A 12,109-nucleotide genomic window follows, 5' to 3' on the forward strand; every position below is an offset into this window, starting at 1 on the left:
TGGGCTGCTTTTAGAAGGCCGCGCTTTAAAAACTTAACTGGCTTTTGGTTTATACTGATTCGTTAATATAAAACAGCGGGGAGAAGGGCGCATCTACAACCACCTGATTGTAGCAGCATTCAACCAACTATGATTTAGAACTGTGAATGCTTCGGCTGTAATGCAGTCAGAATCAAGTTGCTACTCGCGTGTGTGTAGTGAGGCCTTTAGAAGGAATCGTCTTGTATATTGAGGTGTTGAGACTAACTGGGCGGGGTGACAGAATAATTAAGGGGCACAGTGATAAATAAAACTTCAGATCTCCTTATCTCGGTGGTATTGCTTATACTGCCAGCTACTATAACAAAGAAGTCAATCACCGTGTAACAAGGTAACGCTGCCTTGGGGTTTCTCTTCCCAGGTAGAAACTGGCCTTGTGTTGGTGACTGGTCTGTTCGGGCCAATGTTAAAATGGGTGTAATGCCATTCCGAGTCTAACCTAACTGGAGCTCTCAAAAACGCTTGAAGTATGTGGCTAAAAGAAAATGATAGAGGAGGTGCTTCAGTAGGTCTCTTAATAAAAACAGAATCCTAGGAATAACATTGATGCAGGTCCATTGGAAATGTTTCTGACTGTCTTCAACTTGGTGAAGACTTTGAGGATGGCTTTATTGTCGCTTTAAGCGCGCTGTACGTGCTTTGATAGGGTGGGTTTGCCTGCAGCGACCTTAGCACTGGGCACCTCTGTAGTGAGAAGAGACAGTTACTTCACCGACTGCCTCTGATTTCATTGTTAGCCATCCAGGCCTACTTCACTGTCTTCTGTTCTGACGGTCTTTAAATGCATCTCCTGCAGCTGGGAAAAATGAGACTGACAATCCCATGCCGGGCTGTTACTTGCACACACCTGCAATGTTTTGATGCTGCTCTTTATCTTCAAATGAATGAAAAGAAGCCTACCTGGATCTGCCCTGTCTGTGACAAAAAGGCAGCTTATGAGAGCCTAATATTAGATGGGTAAGAGACTGGGTTTGCAGATTACACAATTACTTAAAATTTTTCATGATGTACTTGATAGCATGAAATGGCTAAACCTCGAGTCACAAAAGTAGCTATTTTCTTTCTCAAAATACTTTAGAACTGGGAGGAACCATTAGACTCCGTTAGTTTCTATTCCTGTGTTAGGAACTACGTAAGTTTATCTCCTAACTGCATCATCAAACTCCCGAGCCTCAGTATATTTCCTCTGGAGAAATCCAAATGTGACCTCTAAGGACAGGTCTCCCTTTTACGTGACCCTATCTCTGAAGCTATTAACTTTAAAATTTAACTTTAACTCACAAACAAGCGTCAAACTTGATTCAAAGGACGATGGTTTCCCATCCTGTACAGAAATCTATGAATTGCAGTAATGTTGGAGTGGAATATGGGTAGGTTGGGATACTCTTTCGGGTTTTGATGTCTGCGAAGGCTGTAACTACAGGCTCCCAGGTAAGATGAACTAGGGGGAGAGTACACGCAGTGGGTCAAAGGTGATCATAATTAGCTTTTCAACTGTGTCTCCTTTTCACTCAGGAGAAAAAAATGTTACTTGGAATCAAAAATGAAACTACTCGACTTTATTTTTCAGGCTCTTTATGGAAATCCTTAACGAATGTTCAGATGTGGATGAGATCAAGTTCCAAGAAGATGGCTCCTGGTGCCCCATGAGGCCAAAGAAAGAAGCTGTGAAAGTCTCAAGTCCACAGTGCACCAAAATAGAAAGTACGTCCGTCCGGGTACTGGCTGCAAACCGACAGAAAGTCTTGGAGACTTGGTTGTAGCTTGGACAATGTGTATGGATGCCGATGTTTGTTTTGTGGGGGGCTTAATACTTCTAACCTTCTTGTCACTTAAACTAAAGAGAAAGGGTTATACCTCTAAAAGTGTGCGTTTTGGGGCTTTGTCTTTGCTCTTTATAATAGCAGTTAAGAAAACGAAAGGTTGCTCTTTTTTAGGTCCTTAAACTGAAAAGTGAAGATTAAAGCTTGTGCTTTAATATTCTGAGTGTGATACAGAATACTAATAAAACAGTTCCTGGGCCATAACATTCTCTGTAGTGGCCGGGAAGATGAGGTAAAACAGGATTTGAGTTCCTGGTTCTGTTGCAAATAGAAACTGCTGATGTCAACAGCCTTTAAAAACCAGTGACGTCTTATTTTCTTGTTTAGGTTCCAGTGTTGTTAGCAAACCGTGTGCTGTGACGGTGGCCAATGAGGTAAACAAGAAGAAAGTTGACGTTATTGACTTGACAATAGAAAGCTCTTCCGATGAAGAGGAAGATCCTCCTGCCAAAAGGAAGTGCATATTTATGTCTGAAACACAAGGAAGCCCAACCAAAGGGTTTGTCAATTTTAAAGTTAGTTGTTATTCTGTAATGTCTCAGATAAACTGACGTGTAGACAAATGGACTTGTAATCTCTCTTCGGGATCCAGCTCCACACTTCCAGAGGAGAATTTCTAGGCCTCTCCTTGCAGAAGGTTGTATTGATACAGTACCTTTGTACAGGCAAAACACTATTAAATAGTTTTACATCTCACAAAAGACTTGCGCTGACTGTTGCTGTGTTTGCAGGGATATTTCTCCATAGAAAAGGAAGCTGATTAAGCTAATGGACAGGATTCTCCTGAGAAAGCAGGTTATGCCAAGTGGAGGAGCTTTATGTGTTCTTGCTAAGCTAGTGTCATCTTAAAGGCTTTTCTCTCGCTGCCTGTTATACCCTTTATCCAATCTGCCCTGGTGCCCAGGGAACCAGGCTGTGTCACCTGTTTCATCCATCCTGTCAGTCTTGGAAGGGAGGCGCTTTGCTGTTGTGAATCGAGACAAGCTTTTCCTCCATCTCTGTTAAACTCTGGAATGTCTCGGACACTGCTGTTGGCCATGGTTATCAGTCAGTCCTGCACCTTGGTTAGCGCAACCGACGACTTCCCAAGTCCTCTGTCAACTGCTCCATCTTTGTGGTCGTGCCTGACTTCGGCGGCAGGCTTAACCAGCTTCTTTACTGTTGTGCCGCCTTCTGTCTGCCCCAATCTGTGCAACTCGGCCACAGTTACTGTTTGTGGCTTCCATAAAGTTCTTGCTCTTGGCCCGTAGGGTGCTGGAGACCTGCAGGGAGAGAGGGGCACTGGTTAGGCTCACCGGCAGTCACTGCTCCACAAGACTATTCCGAGCATCAGCTTTTAGTAATGGCTTATTAGCCAGTGTTGGTGCATGCATGAGGTGTGCGTCTGTGTCCCTCAGCGTAGTGGCTGATGTCCTGTACTGAAATAATAGTAATAAAACCAAACCCCTTCTGTTTTGCCAGCTCTTGAAGTAACGAGCAGGTGTACTGTGTCTCTAGTCCACAGGAACGTGTGGTCTTTGGTGAGCAAATAGTTGGTCATGTTCAACAACTTTCAGCAGTGATACTGAAATGCTGTTGCTTTTTGTGAGGATTGTGGAGGAGTTCTTCTGCAAGAGATTCTGTTCCTTATTTTCATAAGAAAAAATAGCTACCAATACACCTCTTAATGAAGTTTCAGAAGGCAGCAAGACTTCCTTCCGTGCTCCTGTGTCTGTCTGGGATGGCTACCTGCAACCATAATTGTAGAAGGACTGAGTTTTCTTGTCTGTCTGTGACCAATGTCTTTTCCTTACTGTTTGGGTATGGAAGTGGCATGTTTTCATTCTTCAAATCCAAGTCAAAGCTAGGCTTTTGGGGAACAGCTTATCTCCCGTAAACAACGTTGCCTGAATGCTAGTTTTGGCAAAACTGTGGGGTGCCTTCCCGTAAGCAGAAGGAACACAGGCTGAAGTGTAAGAGGTGCTTGAGAAGGGAGGCTCTGAAATCCAAGCTTCCAAAATCAGAAGTAACATAAATGTATCAATGCAGCAGTCGGGGGAGGAAGGCGTGAGTGGGTAACACTCATGGCTGGTGGGCTGGAGGGAGGGATGCAGAGCAGCTGGGATGCAGGACTCTCGGTGTTTTCACCTGCCTTGGAGTTTATGAAATGTTTTATGCGCGTGGCTGGTGCCTGAATGCCTGCGGTGTCATCTTTAACCGTGCCACGAAGTAATCGGGCAGAAGGTGGGGATGCAGAAGGCTTTTAACTGGCTGCATGCTCCTGGAGAGCTGAACTCGGCTTGGGCTCAGGCTGTGAGGAAAGGTGGGCTTGATATTTAACTCCCACGTGTGTAATCTGTGTTCCAGGGGCTGAATAATGGTCAGTCGCGCCCTTGGCCTGACAGGTTAGCACCGAGGAACAGTTATGTGGAGAAACTGAAACGAGTGCTCTCCTCCTGGCTCTGGCTACCTGCGCATCCCTCCCAGGGTGCCCCACAGATGCAGATGTCCATTTCTGTCTCTGAGTGGTAGACTGTTATAAGTGACTCCAGCACTGTACTTTGTTTTAATGCCAGCTTGCTCTTACGTCACAGCTGCTGTTGAGAGCCAAGATACGGTCATGTTATTACGAAGACTGTTATGAAAGAGGAAATTAGAGTGGAATACTGTGTAGTGAGTAGCCACGCTACAGTTGTGTTGTAACATAGTGACCTTGTGAATGAGAGTGCACAGCGGTGCTTAACTTCTCTTCTGTAACTAACGGCCAGGTTGTTTGTAATTTCCCGTGCTGTTTAAAACAGGGTTCTCATGTATCAGCCATCTACTGTCAGAGTGCCCAGCGTGACAACGGTCGATGCTGCTGCTATTCCTCCTTCATTAACAGACTACCCAGTACCATTCCATCACCCACCAATATCCAGTATTTCGTCAGACTTGCCAGGTAGGCGGTGGCTATTTTTCATGTGTATTCTGACAGCCTTATTAATTTGCGGGGTGGGTAAAAATTGGAGAATTGTTCAACTTTTTTTTTTTTTTTAACGAAACAAGACTATGTGCAGTATTGCAGTGATGTGATGTCTAGACAAGTCCAGTACAGGCTGTCTTTCCAGTTTCAGATTGCACTTCGCAACAGTGATGCGAAAAACGTTGCTTCTGGGGTACAAATGGGCACTTTGGAACGGCAGCCAGAAACACTTCTCGCTATATTCAGTTAGACTTTGTGTAAACGTCCGGCTGTTACGTGTTGTAGATGCGAGGGAGAGTAGCTGCTTATTTAAGTTACAGATGTGTGATGGCACTGACTCATCCCAACCCTAGATGTAGAGATATTCTGCTAGCTGATTCTAGTGGTGCTCTGTCTAGACTGTATGAAAAAGGTTAAGGTGAGCTACAATTTGTAAGCTGACCTCTATTGACTTTCTTTACCTAGACATACCCTAAATGCCTATGATGTATTCTTCAACACTGCTGCTAAATATCAGACAAAAGGTGGGGATACTGATTGTTTTCTACCCTGGCTCCTTGAAAAGAACACTGTATTATAGGGACTCGGGGGGTTCTTTTTGCCGGCTGTAATGAACCCAGAGCCCAGGAAATGGTGACTTGTGGTGACAGGTGTCACACTGGCCTCCTGTACTTCCCTCTTCCCGCCGCTCCATTTGCCTGTCTCCATTTCTCCCCTGCAACATCTCTGGGTTTTTTCCTCTTCTTTCAGCACCAGTTTGGCAATGGGATGGATATCATTCCCCTTGTTTCTCTGTCCATTTTGGTTCCCTTAACTGCTCCCTCCCTCCACTTCTCCCTTGTTAAGAAATTGGTTGTCTTCCCAAATTGGAGAATAAGCTGAGAGAACGGAAGTCTAGAACTCTTGTCCATCTCTATCAACTGAAGTTCTAGAACGTACAAGAACGAAAGAAGCTGTCAATTCTGTAAAAGCAGCTGAGCATAAATCTCCTTCAAAATTTTTCTCTAACGGAGAAGAGGAGGAGAGATGCCACTGGCCAGAGCAGATTTGGAGGCGAGGGAAGAGGGAGGGAGTAAGTTTACCATTTCTTTCTGTTGACATAGCAAACACAAGGCCAATATTTAGAAACAAAACAAAAAAGGCTGTAATTTCTCATTGGTTTCATAATTTTGAACATCTTGCCCTAAATGCTTACACGCTAATGGTGTATAAGATGGACGCTAGTTGTCACTGCTCTTAGAGGATATACGTTGAACTACTTGTAGTTTCCTCTTCTTCATTCCTTTTATTTGTCTAGACACAAAACGGGGATGATATTAGAAATGTTTCCTTATTGGCTGCCCGTGGGTGGAGGAAGAGACCTGCTGCTTGTTTTTGGACTTGTGCATGTTGTGACTTTACTTCATTCCAGCATCTTTAATGTGATGACACTCTTCATGTCCCAGTTTGGCCGAGTCAGGTACAATACGCAGTGAAACTTGCATTATGAACCAACAGCTCCAAATGGCAACCTCCATCTAAGCAACCACATTGAACCACCCTGCAATATCCAGTGAATAATACATCATTATGTCATTCTCATTCTTAAAAAGAGCCACTTGTACTAGATAACTCGTTTTGCTGCTGCCTGAAGTAGTCGTTGGGAGTGGTGTCACAGTGGTATTATTCCATTTAGAAACTGTGTAACAATTGCAAAATCTGTTCTACGACCACAAAAAAAAAAGTTCCTTAAATTTGTGGTGTATGAATAAAAGAGAGACTCATCAATTTATTATCCTTCTCTTCTTTCTAGGTCTGGATTTTCTTTCACTAATCCCAGTTGATTCACAGGTACGTTTCTGAACTGCTATGGGGTTAATTTCCAAGTCTGGTTTTTGTGACATCCCGCTCGAGTAACTGTCAGGGTGCTGTCATCATCCATACCATGTTTGCAGTCCACTTGCTTAGACCTAACCACAGACCAGGAAAATCCATTTTCCCAGCCAGAGGTGGTGATGAAGGCGCACTGAGGGAGGATTCCGTTTAGCCTCACTATGATAAATCCAGGCATGGAAACTCGCTCTTAAGTGGTAGTTTGCCTTTCTAAAGCGGGTACTTGCACAGCACTAACTTGAATACACCCATCGCGTACCTGACGCTCTTAGTTCATACTGTGTATCCGTAGGCCAGATTAAGCTCTGTAAATATACCTCACTGATTGCTGTTGCTGTTGGCTTTGATATTAGCAGAAGATTAAGTTTTAAAGGAAATATCTTCATTGATTTGATGGGCACGTGTCTGAACACTTTTATAATAAATCCCTCCGTGTAACTACACCCCATTGGCTTTGGATTACATGGAAATTTTGTAGGTCGAAAGTAACTAGGCGGTGCCTTTCCTTCCCTGGAAACTTAAACTTTACACAGTTAGGGAGAGTGACTCTTACTGTAACTAGATTCTTACACAGACAGACTACAGCCTTGAAATGTGGGGGGAATATTGGCTTCCTAACTAAGACGAGAGGATCTGAAGCAGACCCTCTGTTTCACCTCTCTGTCACTAGAAGACAACAGCGATAGGACGCTACCGTAGAGTTGACTTTCTGGTGCCTTAAAACCGAAGGATGAACCTCCTCCTCTTCTTTCCACTTACTGCATCTTGCAATACTCTGTGCCTGACCTTCAGATCTGAACTGCCAAAAGTGGGAATAACAGACTTTTGTTCATGTGGGAGACTGGAAGCAGGTGTGCTGCTATGAAGTGCCCACTTTGGACAGTTCAAACAGTTCAGGCTCAGTTCCAAACATATGCCCAAGATTGGAATCCATGGCATAAGAGAAAGTAAGATGTGTTGAACAACATACATACGTGTGTGCACGTGCACAGGGGATGTCTTTTATTACCCTCTCCTCTGACACCTGGCAACCTTGTTCTGTTTCTAAATGCTTAGAAGGTTTAGCTCTGCTTTGAGAACGCTTGTCTTCCACTTCAGGAAATTTAAAACAACTTTAGTAATTTTTCTTAATCAGACTTGATCAGGGCTCATTTATCACTGCTAAAGTGTTTAGAGCCCTGCATGTATCATTGCAGGTATGTACTATGAAAATGCTGATTAGTACAGCTGCTGCCATCTGAGGGGATGGAATTATTCTAACCCCTGTCGAAGGAGCAAAAAGCATTCTGCTATACCTTTTGTGACGAAAGGAGCCTGAAATACCCCCCTCCAAATGCTGAGGGGGTTTTTTTTGTGATCATCATGCAGTCATGACTGTTTCTTAATGCGCTAGTAAATGCTCAAGCTAACCAGTTAGTAAGAAAAAAAAAAAATGGGGAGGATGAGAGAGAAGGGCTCGTGGCTACCATCTCTGCTTGCTTCTGCGCTGGTCTGCGGAACTCCGGTTCTTGCTATGCATGTGTTAATGAGGTTCTGCTAGTAATGTGTTTTGTGCTTGTTGTAGGGAAGATGTATCTTCAGAGCATACATTTCCCTCGTGCAGTTAGTCTCTTCATTCTTCATTGTTTGTTTCAAGCAGTACTGTCCTCCTATGTTTTTGGATAGTCTCACCTCAACCTTAACAAGCAGCACGCCTGGCAGCATCATCACATCAACCAGTCACCACGAGAGCAGCACGCACGTTAGCTCCTCCAGCAGGAGCGAGACAGGAGTGATAACCAGCAGCGGAGGCAGCGCTCCCGACATCATCTCACTGGACTGAACCAAGGGGCGAGCATGGGACTCCAGGAGAAACTGCGCAGAGCTGCTGCTTGTGTCTCTGGAACTTCAGCATCTTGGAAGTCATTCTGATATTTATTGGGAGGATTTGCCTTCTGGAAAATCGAGTCAATTCATCTACGCTAGGAACAGAAGTGATAGAATATTTTGTTTTGTTTTCCTTGCTCATTAAATAGCTGGTATAGAAAAGGCCCCTTCAGAACATGCTTTTATGCTTTCGGCTTGTTCTGGGGAAACTGACTTTTTGTTGCTGGGTGGATTCCACAAATGGTTTTTAATTCTGTTGTAAAACGCAGCAATAATGTAAAAACAAACAAAAACTTTTTTTAATAAAAAAGGCACTTAACCACTCTAGAAGAACAACAACCTGGACAAAGGTGCAGAAGTGTTTGCATTGGTGAACTTTTAATATTTTTCACTGGGGCCTGTAATAAACTTCACTTAAGATAACAGAGCTTTGTGAAATAGCCATGACTTGGGGATGTAGGGGAAGCCTCTGTAAATGGGAATTCCCCCCCTGCCTGTCCCCATTTCATGTTTTTCACAAACGCAACAAAATCCAAAGCTGTGACTTCTTCCTCTCACTGTTCTTCAGGCTGGAGAGGGGACAAACTATCTATGCAAACCCTGCATCACACAATCTCTGTGCTGTCGTGTCAGAATTAGGGCACCTCCCTGCCACCAAAACCTCCGAACTATGCCCAGTAGAGAGGTATAGTTGAATTTCTGGTTTGATAACTTTAAGAGGTGATGGGGAAAAAAGCCTTTAAACTCAAATTTAGGTTATAAAGTCCTTGGTGGCCCTCTTTGGAACTGCCACCCCTCACCAGATGACCAAGTGAAGTGCATGCTTTTGATGGCAGCTGTTAGGAGACAAAATAGGAATTACTGTCCCCAGTGCAGGATTATTTTCTAGGACCTCTTGCTCCTGGCTTCTCTTACTTCAGTAACCAGTGTATTCTGCTTGGGAATACCGCAGTCTGACTTGCCACAGGGGAGGCTTGGCTTTTTGGAAGCTAAAAGCTGCACAGTGTTCCCACCTAACTGGAATTATGTGTTTAGGGCTTGATGATGCTTCGTCCCACATTACATGGCCTCCTAATCACGGCTTTTCTAATTCCATGGGAATAACTCCCTCCTGTTTTACTCCTGTGATGAATCTGCTGCTTTGCTGTGTGTATGCAGTGTCTCCCCCCACACCTCTAAGGATAACCTCAGCAGTACTGTATGTGGAAGAGGTCACAGACCAGGAAAATCAAGTCATGTCCATAGAGCTGGAATAATGGGTATTGTCTATATATGTTGACATAGCAGCTTTCCCAAGTGTTGTGTTTCTGTTGAGTAGCTGTATTTGAGATTATTCCTTCCCTGATGACCAGCTTTCACTTTTTCCTAGTTTTGTGTTCTTTTTTCTTATTTCTTTAGTCAGATGTCTGGTGCTTTTTGCCTTCCAGTACTGTTACACTATTTGAACGAAGTACACGGATAAGAAATGTTGAAGCAGGATGTATTGTAACTCTTGTCTGCCCTGTACTCCCACGTTTAATGCTGCATTACTCTTCCTCACTGCCTTTTTTTGTATCATCTTTCACAGCAGTCTTCAATTCACATGTTGGTCTTAATACTGCATCCAATCTTTCTTCTCCTTTCCTTATCTGTCAAATTTTTTGTACCTGTTAAGGATCAGTTTTTAGCATGATTTATTTCCAATAAAGCCATGCTACTCATGAAGTTTTTTTTTTTCCTAATGGCCTGCGGCAGATCAGTGCTTTCTGCATCACAGTTGCACAGTGACTTGAACTATAAATAGAGTGTGGAGAGAGGTTCCAGAGTCATTCCAAATAAAGTGTTTAAAACTGGTATCTGTTGCTGAAGGTGCTGTTTGTACTCTTAATGCCAAACTGAAGTGCGATTCGGGCAATTGCTGAACTGGCAGAAGGGCTAGAAACATCTCGCATATATGTCAGAAAAGTTAAGTAAGGGTGAGTGCCATTTTTGGGGCATGTGCTCTAAACCATTCATGGTATTATAAAATACAGCTGGAATTTTGTTAATTATTGTGCCCTGTTAGCAGTTACTTATCAGGGCTGAGGTACAGCTGTGTTCTCCAGCTGTTTTGGGCAGGAGTTTTGCAGCTGCATTTGGCTTTAAACCTTCTAGACCCAGGACAGCAGTGTCAAATGCAAACTTCAGGCATTTGCACCTTACCCGTTTAAGGAGAGAGCTAGATTGTCGCAGGCTGTGGTGGGAGGCAAGTGTTCCGGTGAAGAATGTAGTTTTCCTGCAATGCTGGTGTACACACAGTAGGTAATTACTAGGCTTGTGTAATGCCTAAATCCTTTAATTGACTTTGTGGATGATGCGTATCAAGGGGGTGGAGTACTGCAGTGCAGTCATGTCACCCATTTGATACGCCTTCTTCCGTGAGACAACAAAAGAATTCACTTAAGCGGTGGTGGGTGGAGAGGGGACTCGGGGTTGCAACTTAATTGAGGCCCGGACCACTCTAGCCCTGCTCTAAGCAAACCCGTCCCTTGTAGCTAGATGAGGTTTTGGGTTATTTTTCCTTCAACAAGTTCTAAAATGCATCAGAATGTCTATCCAAGAACTTCCAACAAGAGAAAAATCTTGAAGAAAAGGTTAGATGACTTCTTACCTCTTTGTTTCCGCTATGGAAGTAGCTGGTTACTGCTCTGAGCGGACTATATCAGATACCTTCAAACCAACTGTGGAAGGAAAGTAAAGCTCATGAGAGACTAATACAAAGTTCCTCTACTGCGCAGATAATCAGCGTCCAATGAAAGCCACGCTGCAAGAACCAGCCCTTTTTTTCCCCACCCATCCATTTGCTACATCTTTGTCTCCATTTTCTGGGAGCGAGCTAGCTGCTAAAATACTAGTTACAGAAAGGCTATACCTATACACCGGAAGACTATTAGCCAGAGCTGGCTTCTGGCTGTCAAACTTCCAGGTCAGATAAAGCTGCCTGAAACAATCGTGAGCCATGTAGGCAGGACTTTGCTGCCCAACAATACAGCACCAGCCCCAGGAGGTTCTGCACCTGTCCAGCAGCAAGAACTCAGGCATTTCCAACATTAGTGAGGATTTTCTGTATCTGCCTTTAAATCTAGGTGCTGGATGCTAGAAAGCTTACCTGTAACTGCAAGCCTTTCACTCTCAGTTTTCAAGAGCGCCGAGGACTCAAGTTTGGAAATGAAAGAATGCATCTTCTGGCTGAGAGGACAAAGCCTGATGGTTCAACAAGAATTTCTGCAAGAGCGACAACGAAGGGAGCTGCTTCCTAGGTTGAAAGACAATTGCAGATTAGGCAAACTGTAAAGAACGCCATTAAAGTCCTAGGCAACTGATTTTTTATTTTAAATGTGTATTTTTGACACAGGCATCAGTGACCCCAGACAAGATACAGGCAACAACAATCCTGTAAGTCAAACTAGCGCATCATTTTTCTTTCTTTTTTTTTTTCTTTTAGTAGGTGATCATGCCATCATCACAACATGTTAACAATGTGTGTGTGTGTCTCTCTCTCTCTCTATATATATATATATTCAATGCGACACTCTAAAAACTTCCC

At 43.7% G+C, this 12,109-nt stretch overlaps 1 protein-coding gene across 7 annotated transcripts in view; it reads left to right on the forward strand.

Annotated features, from left to right (window-relative positions):
* The window catches only part of LOC143172137 (E3 SUMO-protein ligase PIAS2), a 36,944-nt gene that overhangs the window by 22,367 nt on the left and 2,468 nt on the right, over nt 1–12,109 (forward strand). The window contains exons 9-16 of one of the 7 annotated variants that reach the window (XR_012997305.1): nt 836–996; nt 1,610–1,743; nt 2,190–2,361; nt 4,643–4,782; nt 5,272–5,330; nt 6,104–6,265; nt 6,599–6,636; nt 8,344–8,360. Coding sequence is in view for 5 of the 7 variants with exons in the window: in XM_076361389.1 (XP_076217504.1) it covers nt 836–996; nt 1,610–1,743; nt 2,190–2,361; nt 4,643–4,782; nt 6,599–6,636; nt 8,318–8,500 (828 nt within the window). In the remaining 2 variants the exon portion in view is untranslated. The other 6 variants (XR_012997304.1, XM_076361389.1, XM_076361390.1 and 3 more) reach the window with 6 other exon arrangements.

This window comes from Aptenodytes patagonicus, chromosome W (assembly GCF_965638725.1).
Source record: "Aptenodytes patagonicus chromosome W, bAptPat1.pri.cur, whole genome shotgun sequence".
Classification (NCBI taxonomy): Eukaryota; Metazoa; Chordata; class Aves; order Sphenisciformes; family Spheniscidae; genus Aptenodytes; species Aptenodytes patagonicus.